This window comes from Bactrocera tryoni, chromosome 2, assembly GCF_016617805.1.
Source record: "Bactrocera tryoni isolate S06 chromosome 2, CSIRO_BtryS06_freeze2, whole genome shotgun sequence".
In the NCBI taxonomy this organism is placed as follows: Eukaryota; Metazoa; Arthropoda; class Insecta; order Diptera; family Tephritidae; genus Bactrocera; species Bactrocera tryoni.
In genome coordinates, this window is record NC_052500.1 from 52837090 (window position 1) to 52849662 (window position 12573).

A 12573-nucleotide genomic window follows, 5' to 3' on the forward strand; every position below is an offset into this window, starting at 1 on the left:
GAATTGTCGGTCCGAACGACTTACATTCCACAACATACAAATGTGTTTTCAAAGTGTTTTCAATGTCGGTCCGAACATAGTATAACAGTTCGCTGATATACAATTCAATTTGTTTCATGGTTGTATACTTTATGTTCGGAAATTTAAATGTTATTATTATTTTATGTAGTAAGCAAATATACATACCATAACAGACTTATTTCGAAAATATTTAAGTTTCAAACACGAAAACACGGTTCTTTCGTTTTTCTTCTTCGTCCCTTCGCCCGCAAAAAGTCGATTTTGGAGACAAAATAGTTCGTGTGAACTGGCTTTGTGTAACAGCCTCCCATATCGATATGAGAAGATTGTATACTCGATACCTACAAAATGTATCGAAAATTTGTAAACAGTTTCACATCCCATCCGTATAAAGACATGTAAACAAAGTATTTTCACAATGACCACAAAGCAACTAAATTTTTCTTCGAACAAAGAATTGGAGGTAATTGAGTACCCAGCGAAAGTGGTTGATGTGAACAAAATGGTGCAGACGCTAGGCGGGATAATTAACATCTCCCAGGTAGGTGTTATGTGAATGGGGATACTAATTTGTAGAGTTCGCATCGTCATAATACCATTATTAATTTAGTAAGCGATATAAAATTTTTTAATGTTGTTCATTCTCCGAAGTCTTTGGGGTATGAACAGAAACGTTTAGAGCTTCGTTTTCACCCGAAAAATCCGTACAACAAAGCTACAGGCGGCGATGCTGTTCAAAGCGCGGGTTTGCTAATTTCTGTGAAAGTACGACGCTCCAAGAAGAACCGTAGTTCACCTGCCGAATATCGCTTGTGCATTCTTGGACACTGCAAACGAACTTTTAATTTTAACAGTAAGTGTTACATACTTATAAATTTTGCAATTTATTTTATTTGATTGTACATTTAATTTTAATGTATACTTTTTATATTAAGTTCAGGAATTGTTAGTGTTTAGAATAACTTAATTTATTACATTACTTACGGTTCAGATTTACTCATATTAAAATAATTCTAATTTATATTTTTAGACTTATGTGACTTTCAGTTCCTGCCTTTGTACAAACAGCCAAATGAATCAAACTTAAAGTTTAATTTATCAAGCTTGCTTCCTCAATCCATCACAGATACAGACTATTTTGCGTAAGTTCAAATAATACACGTAGTGTGTTTAATTTATAATAAAAAATCATTCAATTTCCTTAGACAAACAGATTTGCCTCTAGTCAGTTTGCCACAAATTTTTGCACGAGTCAACACTACCAATTCGACAATATTTCGAGGTGATCAACAAGATGACGGTCAAAATGATGTGCTGGGTGTGATACAGAAATCTACATATGACAGTTGCGACATAGTGCCATTCAGTATGACAGATGTTTTTCCGGAACGTCCAGATTTACAAACTGTTAAACGAATGCGTATAAAATATGTATCTGATGAACAACTCCAGAAAGTGAAAAGTGTAAGTAGACATGCAGAGAAGAGTATTCATACAAAAGTTTCAAAAACTCAATGAAACATAAGAAACTCTTTTATCTGTTTCTAACTATATCTTACTATTTGAAGAGTTGTCGAAGACCAAGCTATAATTTTTTAACAATTTTATATAAAGACTTTAAACTTCGGCTGCACCGAAGCTAAAATACCCTACACAGCTGCAGTTTTTATATAATAATATATATAAAAGGGTATGAGAAGATCTATATCTAAAGTTTAGAAGAAAACGTTGGAAAACCTCTAAAATATATATGTATGTAAACGATAAGCTTATCGAGCAGAGTCCGTCTTTTTACATATAACTAATTATTTTCTCGGTTTTTGAGATATCGATCTGAAAATTTAAACAGGCCTAGAAGCTGCTCGTTTGCGGGAATCAACGATATCGGCATATAGTTGCCTTACAATCCGAACTATCAAAATCATGTCCTTGTATGGAAAAGTTTTTATTCAACAAGATATCTTCATGAAGTTAGGTAAAGATTGTTCCCTAAGAGAACGTTACAATCTCCGAAGAGATTTTCAGATCGGAGCACTATATCATATAGCCGCCAAACAAACTGATCTATCAAAATCAACTTCTTGTATTAAATCCTTTGTTTTATAACTTCGGTGCAACCAAAGTAAAATTTTTTTATATTTTATTTTTGTCAATTTATTATATGCAATACATATGTACATATCTGTAGTTATTTGAGGAATGCCCAATTTGGACACGTATAGGACTGCTCTACGAATCTGGCGTATCTCTTGAAAAACTAAAATGCATAGTACCATCCTTGTCTTATTACTTTTCGACTGGACCATGGCGTACACTATACGTGCGTTATGGTTATGATCCGCGTAAAGATTTCAAGAGTCGTTATTACCAAACATTTGACTATCGACTACGATTCCGTTCTGGTATGTCCGAATTCGTAAGTATTTTTTTTTTTTTTGCATTCAAGCATATGTAATAATAAACTGAAAATATTATTTCAAAACAAATAGGTGGCAAACAGGAAGGATCAACTGAAAAAGCAAAATGAGAGTCCATACGAACTTAGCGAATTGGTGCAAGATATAAATTATCCCTACTTCGAAGAAAACAAGTTACCACGCTCTCGGCATTGTATTTTAAGAGTAAGCATTATAAGTTTATTTGTTTATACATATACATGTTCGTAACATTTTGAAAAAATTATATCTTTAGTATTGTGATTTACATATGCCGAAAATTCAAGAGATGATCGAGAAGATACCTTCACCGCGCACTGGTGCAATATGTAATGAGAAAACGGGCTGGCTACCAGCAGGCTTTGACATGCAAGTTCGTCAGATAATGAGTAATTGCATTAAAGACTTATTACGAAATCATTATCGCAAAGGTCAGATACATGCTGAACTGGACTCAGTAGATAATGCGGTGCATTAAATGTTTTGTGTTAATTATTTTAAATTTTACAACTTTTGTTTTGTGTTGTAGGAGGATGCAGATGCAGAGGGCGACGTAACATTTGATGAGGACACTAGCGATCTTTGTAGAGAAATTTTCGACGAGTAAATCTTATTTTGCGTATTTTTATTAAATGCAAATAAATGAATGCGTTTAAGCATATTGTTTAATCAAATGCAAGCTTTACTATGTGTTTTTATTCGTATTAAGAACGTCGCGTCATTTAAGGTTTGCAACGATCAAGGAAACGTGGATACAAGCAAACTTCGCGAATATGATAGCGATTGAGTAACCAGCAAAGGAAACGTTCCAAGCCGAGACCGTATCCACCATGCGGTTGTGTGCCATATATACGTTGATCAGTATACCAGTAATATGGAGTTGGGTCAATACCCTCGCGTTTATAACCTTCAAGCAGCTCCTCATAGTTATAAATCCTCATGGAACCGCCAACAATTTCACCAACATTCGGTAAAAGTACATCAACACTTTCCGTTAAGTTGCTATCTTCGGGACATCTTGCCATATAGAAAGATTTTATAGCAAGTGGAAAGCGGCATAACATAATTGGTTCATTTATGGTATCAGTCATTTTACGCTCGGGCGCCTCTGGTATATCCTATGTAGAATAAAAATAATTCAATATCAGTAAATGTTGTAACCCAATAACTTTGTATACTGTTAGATTACCTCGCCATATTCGTAGAATGTGCCATCGTCCTTAGTTACGTTGTTCTCCTTTAACCATTTGATGGCATCTGCATAATTCATGCGACGGAAAGGTTTCTTGGGCGGTTTAAATTCAGGGTTAAGTTCGTGAACGATGGAACCCCACGGTGATTTTAAAATACGATCAACCACATCGCACACTAAATCTTCCAAACGATCTAAAAGATCATCAAAGGTAATAAATGGACATTCGGCTTCTACGTGTGTATATTCGGACAAATGACGACGCGTTCTACTTTGTTCTGCGCGATAACTCTGGGCAACAGTGAATACATCGCCAAGTGCTGGCAGACAAGTTTCCAAATACAATTGAGAACTTTGAGTTAGATAGGCCTCTTCGCTGAAATTATGAATTTATAGGTATTCGTGGTTAATTTAAAAAGTCAAGTCATGTTAAAGGCATGGTAAAATAATGCTTTAAAAAATAATTCAGTTAACTTTTTTATTCCCGAAAAACTTAATTAATTTCTATGCGAATTAAAATAATTTACAAACCTTAGCGAAAGCCTCCGTAATTCAAAATATTTTAAAACTTAGTTAAAACTCACCCAAAATATTGCAATTTAAAAAGTGTTGACCCTCCTTCGACCTGTGTCTGCACCAGAGTTGGTGGATTGACTTCATTATAACCCCGATCAAAGAAGTGCGAACGGAAAGCTTGCATAACAACTGATCTTATTTTCAAGATTTTTGAAGTATTTTCACCACGTATCATAATATGGCGATTGTCCAGTTGAACGTCAGGATGTGCTTCCTCATTAAGAATATTTTCAGCCCCACCTGCTGGTGCCAAACCAATTAATTCCCAAAAATCGACATGCAATTCATGACCACCTGGTGCCTAAAAATATTTTTAACTACTAACTATTTAACTTAGTAGTATTTATTTTTCTTACCATTTTGCCATCAGGTACCGGCTTCATTACACCATAAAGGAGCACTGAACTCTCAGTACTTAACACAAGTGCTTCATAAGTTTGACATAGCCGATTAGTGAGTATGCACTGCAAAAATCCTGTGCCATCTCTTAGAGTTATGAAAATTAATCCCTTACCCTGGCGACGCAAACGATGAACCCATCCATAAATCTTAATACGTTCACCACGGTATTCCTCACCGTGACTTATGCGTATTCTACGTGCAGCGGGTAGGCTTGGATCCTCTTCGATTTTAATTTTGCGTGCATCTTCCAAATTTTGCATTCGCTTTTCAGCATCTTCGGCTTCACGTTGTTGTTTGTCGGCATTCTTATGACCTTCTCGTGTAAAGATCTTCTGGATTTTCTTCAGCTGGGATTTGGCAGCAACTTCATATGGGCTTTCAGCTTTTGGATCTTTGCTGTCTACGTATATTGTGGGAAATGGTTCAACCTTTGCATGACGCATAGCCTGCAAAATTGTTTTGTAAGGGTGGTCTTGTGTACCTTTACCATTTTCATCACTACCAGTTTTTTCAGATGTATAAATTCCATCTATAGTTACAAATGCAACAAAATAATTGATGTGTACTTTTTTAATCATTTTATCTTACCAATGGAAGGAATTTCGGAACTTTCAGTTGCCATTGTAATAAATGTAAACGATTGAATCAGCCAATTACGAATGCACCAAAAAAATGAATGTAAACCACTGGACACGTTTCGTTAAATGCTGCCACCTACTAAGAAAAAAACACCTCAATCAATTTGGCATAATTTAAAACCGAATAGTTAAAATTGGTTAAGAGTCAAGAATTTAAAGAAATAGTGATATGTTGTATTTTATAAAAAGGAAATAGTTCATGATTAATTAAATGAAGGAAAGAAATATGACATTGCAGATAACTAAAAAAAATAACAAAAAATTAAATTAAAAACGATAGTGACAAAGAACGATATAGAACTGAGCAACCGCAATATTTTGCAAAAGCGTTACCACAAAAACAATTGTTTACATATAATTTAATTATTGTCTTAAAATTGACAATAGAGGGACTATATAAAGGTTTATTTAATTTTGAAAGTTACACCTAAAAACATATGATTCGTTGATGTCATGAGGAAATATTACTCTCCAAAGCTTGATCCTCACACGTCATCGGAAAACAAGAAATCGATTTAACGCAAGCTTATCGTATCATCTCCAACAACTATTCTGAGATGTAATTTAAATAAACACAACATTGGATTATTTATTAAAAATCATTACTATCAATAAAAACTAATAATATTAGAGCTGCATTACATATAATTCGTGGCTGAAGTGTAATTTCCTAGAAATTCATCATGTCAAAAGCCAGCAAAAGGGCTGCTAACTCAAGTTCCGAAGAATTGGACAGTGAGGAAGAGGACCGCTTAAAAGATCTTAAAGAGCGTGATGAATTTGCTGAGCGACTTAAGAAACGCGATGAGGGCAAGGTGCGAAAGGTATTGGAATCCAGTGCTAGTCGGAAAGCTATTGAAGAAGCTGCTAAGCGACTGAAGCTTGAGCACGAAGATCGGGATAAAATTCTACCACAGTTACGAGTGCAATCTCGTCGAAAGTATCTTGAAAAACGAAAGGATGATAAAGTGGCCGAACTTGAGGCAGATATTTTGGATGATGAGTATTTGTTTGACGAAAAGATGTAAGCCTCGAAATTATAAGTTTTAAGGCAAGTTTAGAATCAATTGTTTACTTATTTTAGTTTGACTGCAAGAGAACGAGAGGAACGTGAATACAAGAAGCAATTGTTACAGATTGCAAAGGAACATGAAAAAGCGCGAGAATTGGAGCGAATCCAGAGATATCATATACCACAAAACCTAAAAAAGGGCGAAAAAGGTGAACTATTGCTTGTACTACTTTAGTATGCACATTTTAATATTTCTAAACATTTTAAGAGGAATATGTGGAAGTTGATGAGCTGGAAAAACAACCTAATTCGGAACAGAAAAAATGGGAAGCTGAACAGTTGGCATCTGCACGTTTCCAATTCGGTTCGAAAGATGCAAAAATTAAAGAAGAATATGAACTTCTACTTGAAGATCAAATTGAGTTCATACAAGCTCTTACAATGGATGGTTCGAAAGAGGACTCTTCAAAAAAGTCTGAAATTTCTGAGGCAGAAAGAAAGCGTATGACGATAGAGGAAACACAAAAATCATTACCAGTTTATCCATTCAAAGATGATTTAATAGAAGCTGTCAAAGAACATCAGGTATATCCATGTTATCAATATAAAATTATTATTTTGATTAAATTTTACAACATGTTTTCCTTTACAGATTCTAATTATAGAGGGTGAAACTGGTTCCGGCAAAACAACACAAATTCCGCAGTACTTAGTAGAGGCTGGTTTCACCAAAGATAATAAAAAAATTGGTTGTACGCAGCCTAGACGTGTAGCTGCTATGTCTGTTGCTGCACGTGTTGCTGAAGAAATGGGAGTTAAATTAGGAAATGAAGTTGGTTATAGTATTCGGTTCGAAGATTGCACTTCAGGTATAAAAAGTTTGCTTATATTTATTTATTTTTTTTATTTGTTTACTGTTATCAGTTTTTTGAATTGTCTTTTTTCAGAACGTACTGTACTCAAGTACATGACCGATGGTACTTTACACAGAGAGTTCTTATCAGAGCCGGATCTGGCATCCTACAGTGTTATGATCATTGACGAAGCTCACGAACGTACCTTACATACAGATATATTATTCGGACTTGTCAAAGATATAGCACGTTTTCGACCGGAACTGAAGCTACTTATATCCAGCGCAACGTTAGATGCTGATAAGTTTTCTAAATTTTTCGATGATGCGCCAATTTTTCGCATTCCTGGACGTCGTTATCCGGTAATATTTCTCTTATTATTGCAAAAATTCACTTTTAATTCTTTTTTTGTACATATCTATTTTAAGGTGGATATATTTTATACGAAAGCACCAGAAGCTGACTATATTGATGCCTGTTGCGTTTCAGTCTTACAAATACATGCTACACAGCCACTTGGTGATATTTTGGTATTTCTTACGGGGCAAGATGAGATAGAAACCTGTCAGGAAGTTTTACAAGATCGTGTAAAACGACTAGGTTCGAAGATACGAGAGCTTGTTATTATACCAGTTTATGCTAATTTGCCAAGTGATATGCAGGCAAAAATTTTTGAACCTACACCACCCAATGCCAGAAAGGTTGTATTGGCAACAAATATAGCGGAGACTTCGTTAACAATTGACAATATAATTTACGTGATAGATCCTGGATTCGCCAAGCAAAATAATTTCAATTCACGCACTGGCATGGAATCTTTAATGGTTGTGCCAATTTCAAAGGCGTCAGCGAATCAACGCGCCGGCCGCGCTGGACGTACAGCTCCAGGAAAGTGTTTCCGGCTTTATACCGCTTGGGCTTACAAACATGAACTAGAGGATAACACTGTACCTGAGATTCAGCGTATTAATCTTGGCAATGCCGTGCTTATGCTGAAAGCCCTCGGTATAAATGATCTCATACACTTTGACTTCTTAGATCCGCCACCGCACGAGACGTTGGTCCTAGCTTTGGAACAGCTATATGCATTGGGTGCGTTAAATCATCATGGAGAATTGACAAAGTTGGGTAGACGCATGGCAGAGTTTCCGGTTGACCCAATGATGGGAAAAATGTTATTAGCAAGTGAAAAGTAAGTAAAATAATAATTTATACATATATTTTTATTCGTAATGATATCAATTTTTATTACAGGTACAAATGCTCGGAAGAATTGGTATCTATTGCAGCGATGCTTTCTGTGAATAGTGCAATCTTCTACCGACCAAAAGATAAAATTATTCATGCGGATACAGCTCGAAAGAATTTTAATCACATGCATGGTGATCATTTGAGTTTGTTGCAAGTTTATAATCAGTGGGTTGATACGGATTATAGCACACAGTGGTGTTACGAGAACTTTATACAGTATAGATCTATGAAGAGAGCACGTGACGTACGTGAGCAACTCGTAGGTTTAATGCAGCGCGTAGAAATTGATATGGTCTCATGCATGCCCGAGACGGTAAATGTAAGAAAAGCCGTTACAGCTGGATATTTTTACCATGTTGCGAAATTATCAAAAAGTGGCAATTATAAAACTATTAAACATAATCAAACGGTATTGATCCATCCGAATTCCTCGCTTTTTGAAGAGCTGCCCAGATGGGTACTATACCATGAACTCGTATTTACCACGAAAGAGTATATGCGGCAAGTGATCGAAATTGACAGCAAGTGGTTGTTAGAAGTGGCACCACACTACTACAAAGCTAAGGAACTTGAAGATTCGACCAATAAAAAGATGCCCAAAGTTACCGGACGTGCTGTTATGACATGAATCAGTGCGTGTCAATGTAGTTTTAGCTACTGAAATATGGTTGTAAAAGAATGAAGGCCCTCGCTTGCAATGCCTTTCAACTTAGAATTTAACATAATTAAAGACTTTGGCGATAATGTTATACATACATGATCCATTCGAGGTAGATTTATATATATGATGATGTTCTCAAAAATCCCTATATATATGTATATAAATAAAAGATGTTTTCTATAAGTATGTATTTAATACATTAATACAGTATTTTAAATTGTCCAAACAACGGAGTCTGTGAGAGTTTTTTTACTCATGGACAATATGTATGTAAGTAAGAACGATAAAATTTGGGAATAGTCTATTTGTTTTGTTTATTTGGTTTTAGCGCGAAAAAGGCAAATTGGACATACGATATTTTGAAACATTTAAATTATTTTTAATTCTAGTTTAGGCTATCAACTGACTATTTAATTAACGATATTTTTTGGGTTTTATCGTGTGTATCGCGTTTTTTGGGGTTATCATCTACAAAAATAGTATCTATTTATATCTTTTCTTCTTTTTTAACCGCTATTATTGTTATATGTTTATCCTTCCAGATTTACATGTAAACATTTTATGTTATATCTTTTAAATTATATTTTAAGCTGTTATAATTGACAAGTTGTTATCATAACAACTTCAAGTGCTGCCCATTGCCCATCAGTTCGATTAATAAATCGATTTTTTAATTGTAAAACTATTCAGTTAGACCATCTTCATCAATCGCGTGTGAATATTTTCGTACAAAGACCGCTTTGATTTTATAATAATACTGATAATAGGTAATTTAATACGCTTGTTTTCATTGTCAAAAACTGGCAAAACAAGTATTTCTCCATTTATGATTATATTTCCGTGAAATTTTATATATATGGTAATGTTTTCAAGCAAACATTATTTTCTAACCTAAAAAATTGTGAAATATACTACAAATATTCCTTTGAAGTAAAATTCTTGAAGTGTTTAATTTTCCACAGGTTAAATAAGTCCGAAAACAATGGCTGCACAATTTTTCAATCGTATTGGTCAATTAGGCCTTGGTGTTGCTGTCCTAGGCGGAGTTGTGAATTCGGCGTTATATAATGTAGATGGTGGTCACCGTGCTGTCATATTTGATCGTTTTACCGGTGTACAACAAGATGTTGTAGGTGAAGGCACACATTTCTTCATTCCATGGGTACAAAGACCCATCATATATGATATTCGCTCACAGCCAAGAAATGTACCCGTCATCACGGGCAGTAAGGATTTACAAAATGTAAACATCACATTACGTATCCTCTACCGTCCAATTCCCGACCAATTACCTAAAATTTACACCATTCTTGGTCAAGATTACGACGAAAGGGTGCTGCCATCGATTGCCCCTGAGGTGCTCAAGGCGGTTGTGGCTCAATTCGACGCTGGTGAATTGATTACCCAACGTGAGGTAAGTGTACTGATATAATGTTGCTTAATTTCTTAACATTAGTTTACTTTATATCTGATTTAGATGGTATCTCAGCGTGTATCAGAAGAACTTACTGAGCGTGCCAAACAGTTCGGTTTCATTCTTGATGATATCTCTCTCACACATTTGACCTTTGGCCGTGAATTCACTCAGGCTGTAGAAATGAAACAAGTTGCACAGCAGGAGGCCGAAAAGGCACGTTTCGTTGTAGAAAAGGCTGAACAACAAAAATTGGCTTCCATTATTTCTGCTGAGGGTGATGCTTCGGCTGCTGATCTTTTGGCTAAGGCCTTTGGTGAAGCTGGTGATGGTTTAGTAGAGTTGCGTCGTATCGAAGCAGCTGAAGATATTGCTTATCAACTATCGAGATCGCGTGGTGTTGCATACCTACCAGGTGGACAAAATACCCTACTCAATTTACCGGCGTCTTTGGCGCAGTAAACGAAACTTTATGTTTTTGAAAATACTTAGCATTTAATTAATATGGTTACTTGTTTCTTTTTACATTATCTATAAGTCAGAGCAGGGTAACTGTGCTTTCGACCAATAATAATAAGCTAAAGTGATTTCCAAGTTTTGTTATATGGAAATTCAACTAATTAATTTGTTGTTTCGCTTTCACAACGGTGGGGGAAAACAAGATTCGTCTTGGCACCACAAGGGGCTGCCCACAGGGTGCAGTACTTTCCCCTCTGCTATGGCGCCTAGTAGTAGATGAGCTCCTTGAGCTGCTCACCAGCAATGGAATCCGCTGTCACGGGTACGCGGACGACATTGTCATAATGACGCGAGGTAGATTTGAGAATATTGTCTGCGACATTGTTCAAAGGGGCTTAAACCTAGCGTAGGGATGGTGCAACACGGTAGGGCTAAACATCAACCCAGCAAAAACTACCGTTATCCCTTTCACTAAGCGGAGATGACTTCCGGGCTTGAGGCCCCTAACAATTGGAGGCATGGAGGTGGAGATGTCGAAGGAGGTCAAATTCCTTGGCCTCATCTTAGACTCATCCCTACGGTGGAGTAAGCATTTGGACTTAACGCTATCCAAAGCAACTAAAGCACTTATGGTATGCAGACGCCTGGCCGGCAGATTCTGGGGATGCAAGCCAGGTATCATGAGATGGCTGTATACCATGATTGTAAGGCCTATCGCCACATATGGAGTGGTTGCCTGGGCTGCCAAGGCAGAGTAGTCTTCGGTGGTCCGTAGACTATCAAAGATGCAATGGGTTGCCTGTGTCTGTGCTTCGGGGGCAATGCGCACATGCCCCACGGGGGCACTGGAGGTCATTCTGGATCTCGCACCGCTGCATCAGGTGATAAAACAAGTAGCAAAACATATCAAGCTGCTAATGTCAGCAGAGAGCTACGGAAGAGGAAAGCTAATGTCCTCTCGACAGATAGAGGCACTAGCGGAAAACACACCGCTGGCCTTCCTCCCAAAGGACGGCACCACGAAGAGGATTAATTTCAAAAGGAACTACAGAGTTACTATGGGCAGCAAGACGTAGTGGAGCGATTCCACGCTGGAAATGCTGCTGGAAGACAGTACCATCCAGTGGTACACTGACGGCTCAAAAACATCGGAAGGTATTGGGGCAGGTATTGCGGGACCGCGTACTAAGCTGTCCATACCAATGGGATGCTTCCCAAGTATCTTTCAGGCTGAAGTTTTTGCCATATGTCAGTGCGTAGAAATCAATCTCCGCCGCAACTATCGCAACCAGCGCATAGCCATTCTCAGCGATAGTCAAGCGGCACTAAAAGCGATCTCAGCATATGAGACCAAATCGCTTTTAGTAGAGGAATGTATAGAAAGGCTAAACCGCCTATCCTTGTGCAACCTGGTGCACTTAATTTGGGTTCCAGGGCATAAAGGAAAGAAGGAAATGAGAGGGCCGATGAACTGGCCCGCTCTGCGGCAGCTTCCAAGATGATGGGACCAGAACCGGCACTGGCAGCAGGCAACAAATATGCGCCATGCCAAGCTGCTTCTAGGGGGGTACAACCTCTCAAGGTTCAAAGCACTAATCAACCTCCCCCGAGACAAATTCAGTCTCCTCGTCGCGAGGTACACAGGGCACTGTAAGCTC

The 12573-nt window shown here is 37.2% G+C and overlaps 4 protein-coding genes across 5 annotated transcripts; 3 read left to right on the top strand and 1 right to left on the bottom strand.

The window, feature by feature from the left end:
• Nucleotides 1–404: 404 nt before the first annotated feature.
• Nucleotides 405–3135, top strand: LOC120768083 (general transcription factor 3C polypeptide 5). The gene is made up of 8 exons (XM_040094612.1): nucleotides 405–562; nucleotides 673–874; nucleotides 1052–1163; nucleotides 1227–1485; nucleotides 2210–2437; nucleotides 2511–2642; nucleotides 2713–2925; nucleotides 2986–3135. The coding sequence occupies exons 1-8, from the start codon at nucleotides 440–442 to the stop codon at nucleotides 3061–3063; spliced, it is 1347 nt and encodes a 448-aa protein (XP_039950546.1). The 5' UTR covers nucleotides 405–439; the 3' UTR covers nucleotides 3064–3135.
• LOC120768082 (asparagine--tRNA ligase, cytoplasmic) lies at nucleotides 3104–5324 on the bottom strand. Its single transcript, XM_040094611.1, has 5 exons — nucleotides 5215–5324; nucleotides 4581–5155; nucleotides 4233–4525; nucleotides 3646–4024; nucleotides 3104–3574 (listed from the first exon to the last, which is right to left on the bottom strand). The coding sequence occupies exons 1-5, from the start codon at nucleotides 5246–5248 to the stop codon at nucleotides 3179–3181; spliced, it is 1677 nt and encodes a 558-aa protein (XP_039950545.1). The 5' UTR covers nucleotides 5249–5324; the 3' UTR covers nucleotides 3104–3178.
• A 472-nt stretch (nucleotides 5325–5796) lies between these two features.
• Nucleotides 5797–9216, top strand: LOC120768624 (pre-mRNA-splicing factor ATP-dependent RNA helicase DHX16). Its single transcript, XM_040095391.1, has 7 exons — nucleotides 5797–6288; nucleotides 6349–6485; nucleotides 6545–6861; nucleotides 6929–7145; nucleotides 7224–7492; nucleotides 7559–8322; nucleotides 8385–9216. Exons 1-7 carry the CDS (start codon nucleotides 5948–5950, stop codon nucleotides 9007–9009), a joined length of 2670 nt encoding a protein of 889 aa, XP_039951325.1. The 5' UTR covers nucleotides 5797–5947; the 3' UTR covers nucleotides 9010–9216.
• A 497-nt stretch (nucleotides 9217–9713) lies between these two features.
• LOC120769402 (protein l(2)37Cc) lies at nucleotides 9714–11076 on the top strand. 2 transcript variants are annotated; one of them, XM_040096378.1, is made up of 3 exons: nucleotides 9714–9809; nucleotides 10005–10456; nucleotides 10520–11076. In XM_040096378.1, the coding sequence occupies exons 2-3, from the start codon at nucleotides 10025–10027 to the stop codon at nucleotides 10916–10918; spliced, it is 831 nt and encodes a 276-aa protein (XP_039952312.1). In that variant the 5' UTR covers nucleotides 9714–9809; nucleotides 10005–10024; the 3' UTR covers nucleotides 10919–11076. The 2 variants fall into 2 exon arrangements, with proteins under 2 accessions (XP_039952312.1, XP_039952313.1); XM_040096379.1 differs by having other exon boundaries at nucleotides 9721–9809; nucleotides 9988–10456.
• Nucleotides 11077–12573: the final 1497 nt, after the last annotated feature.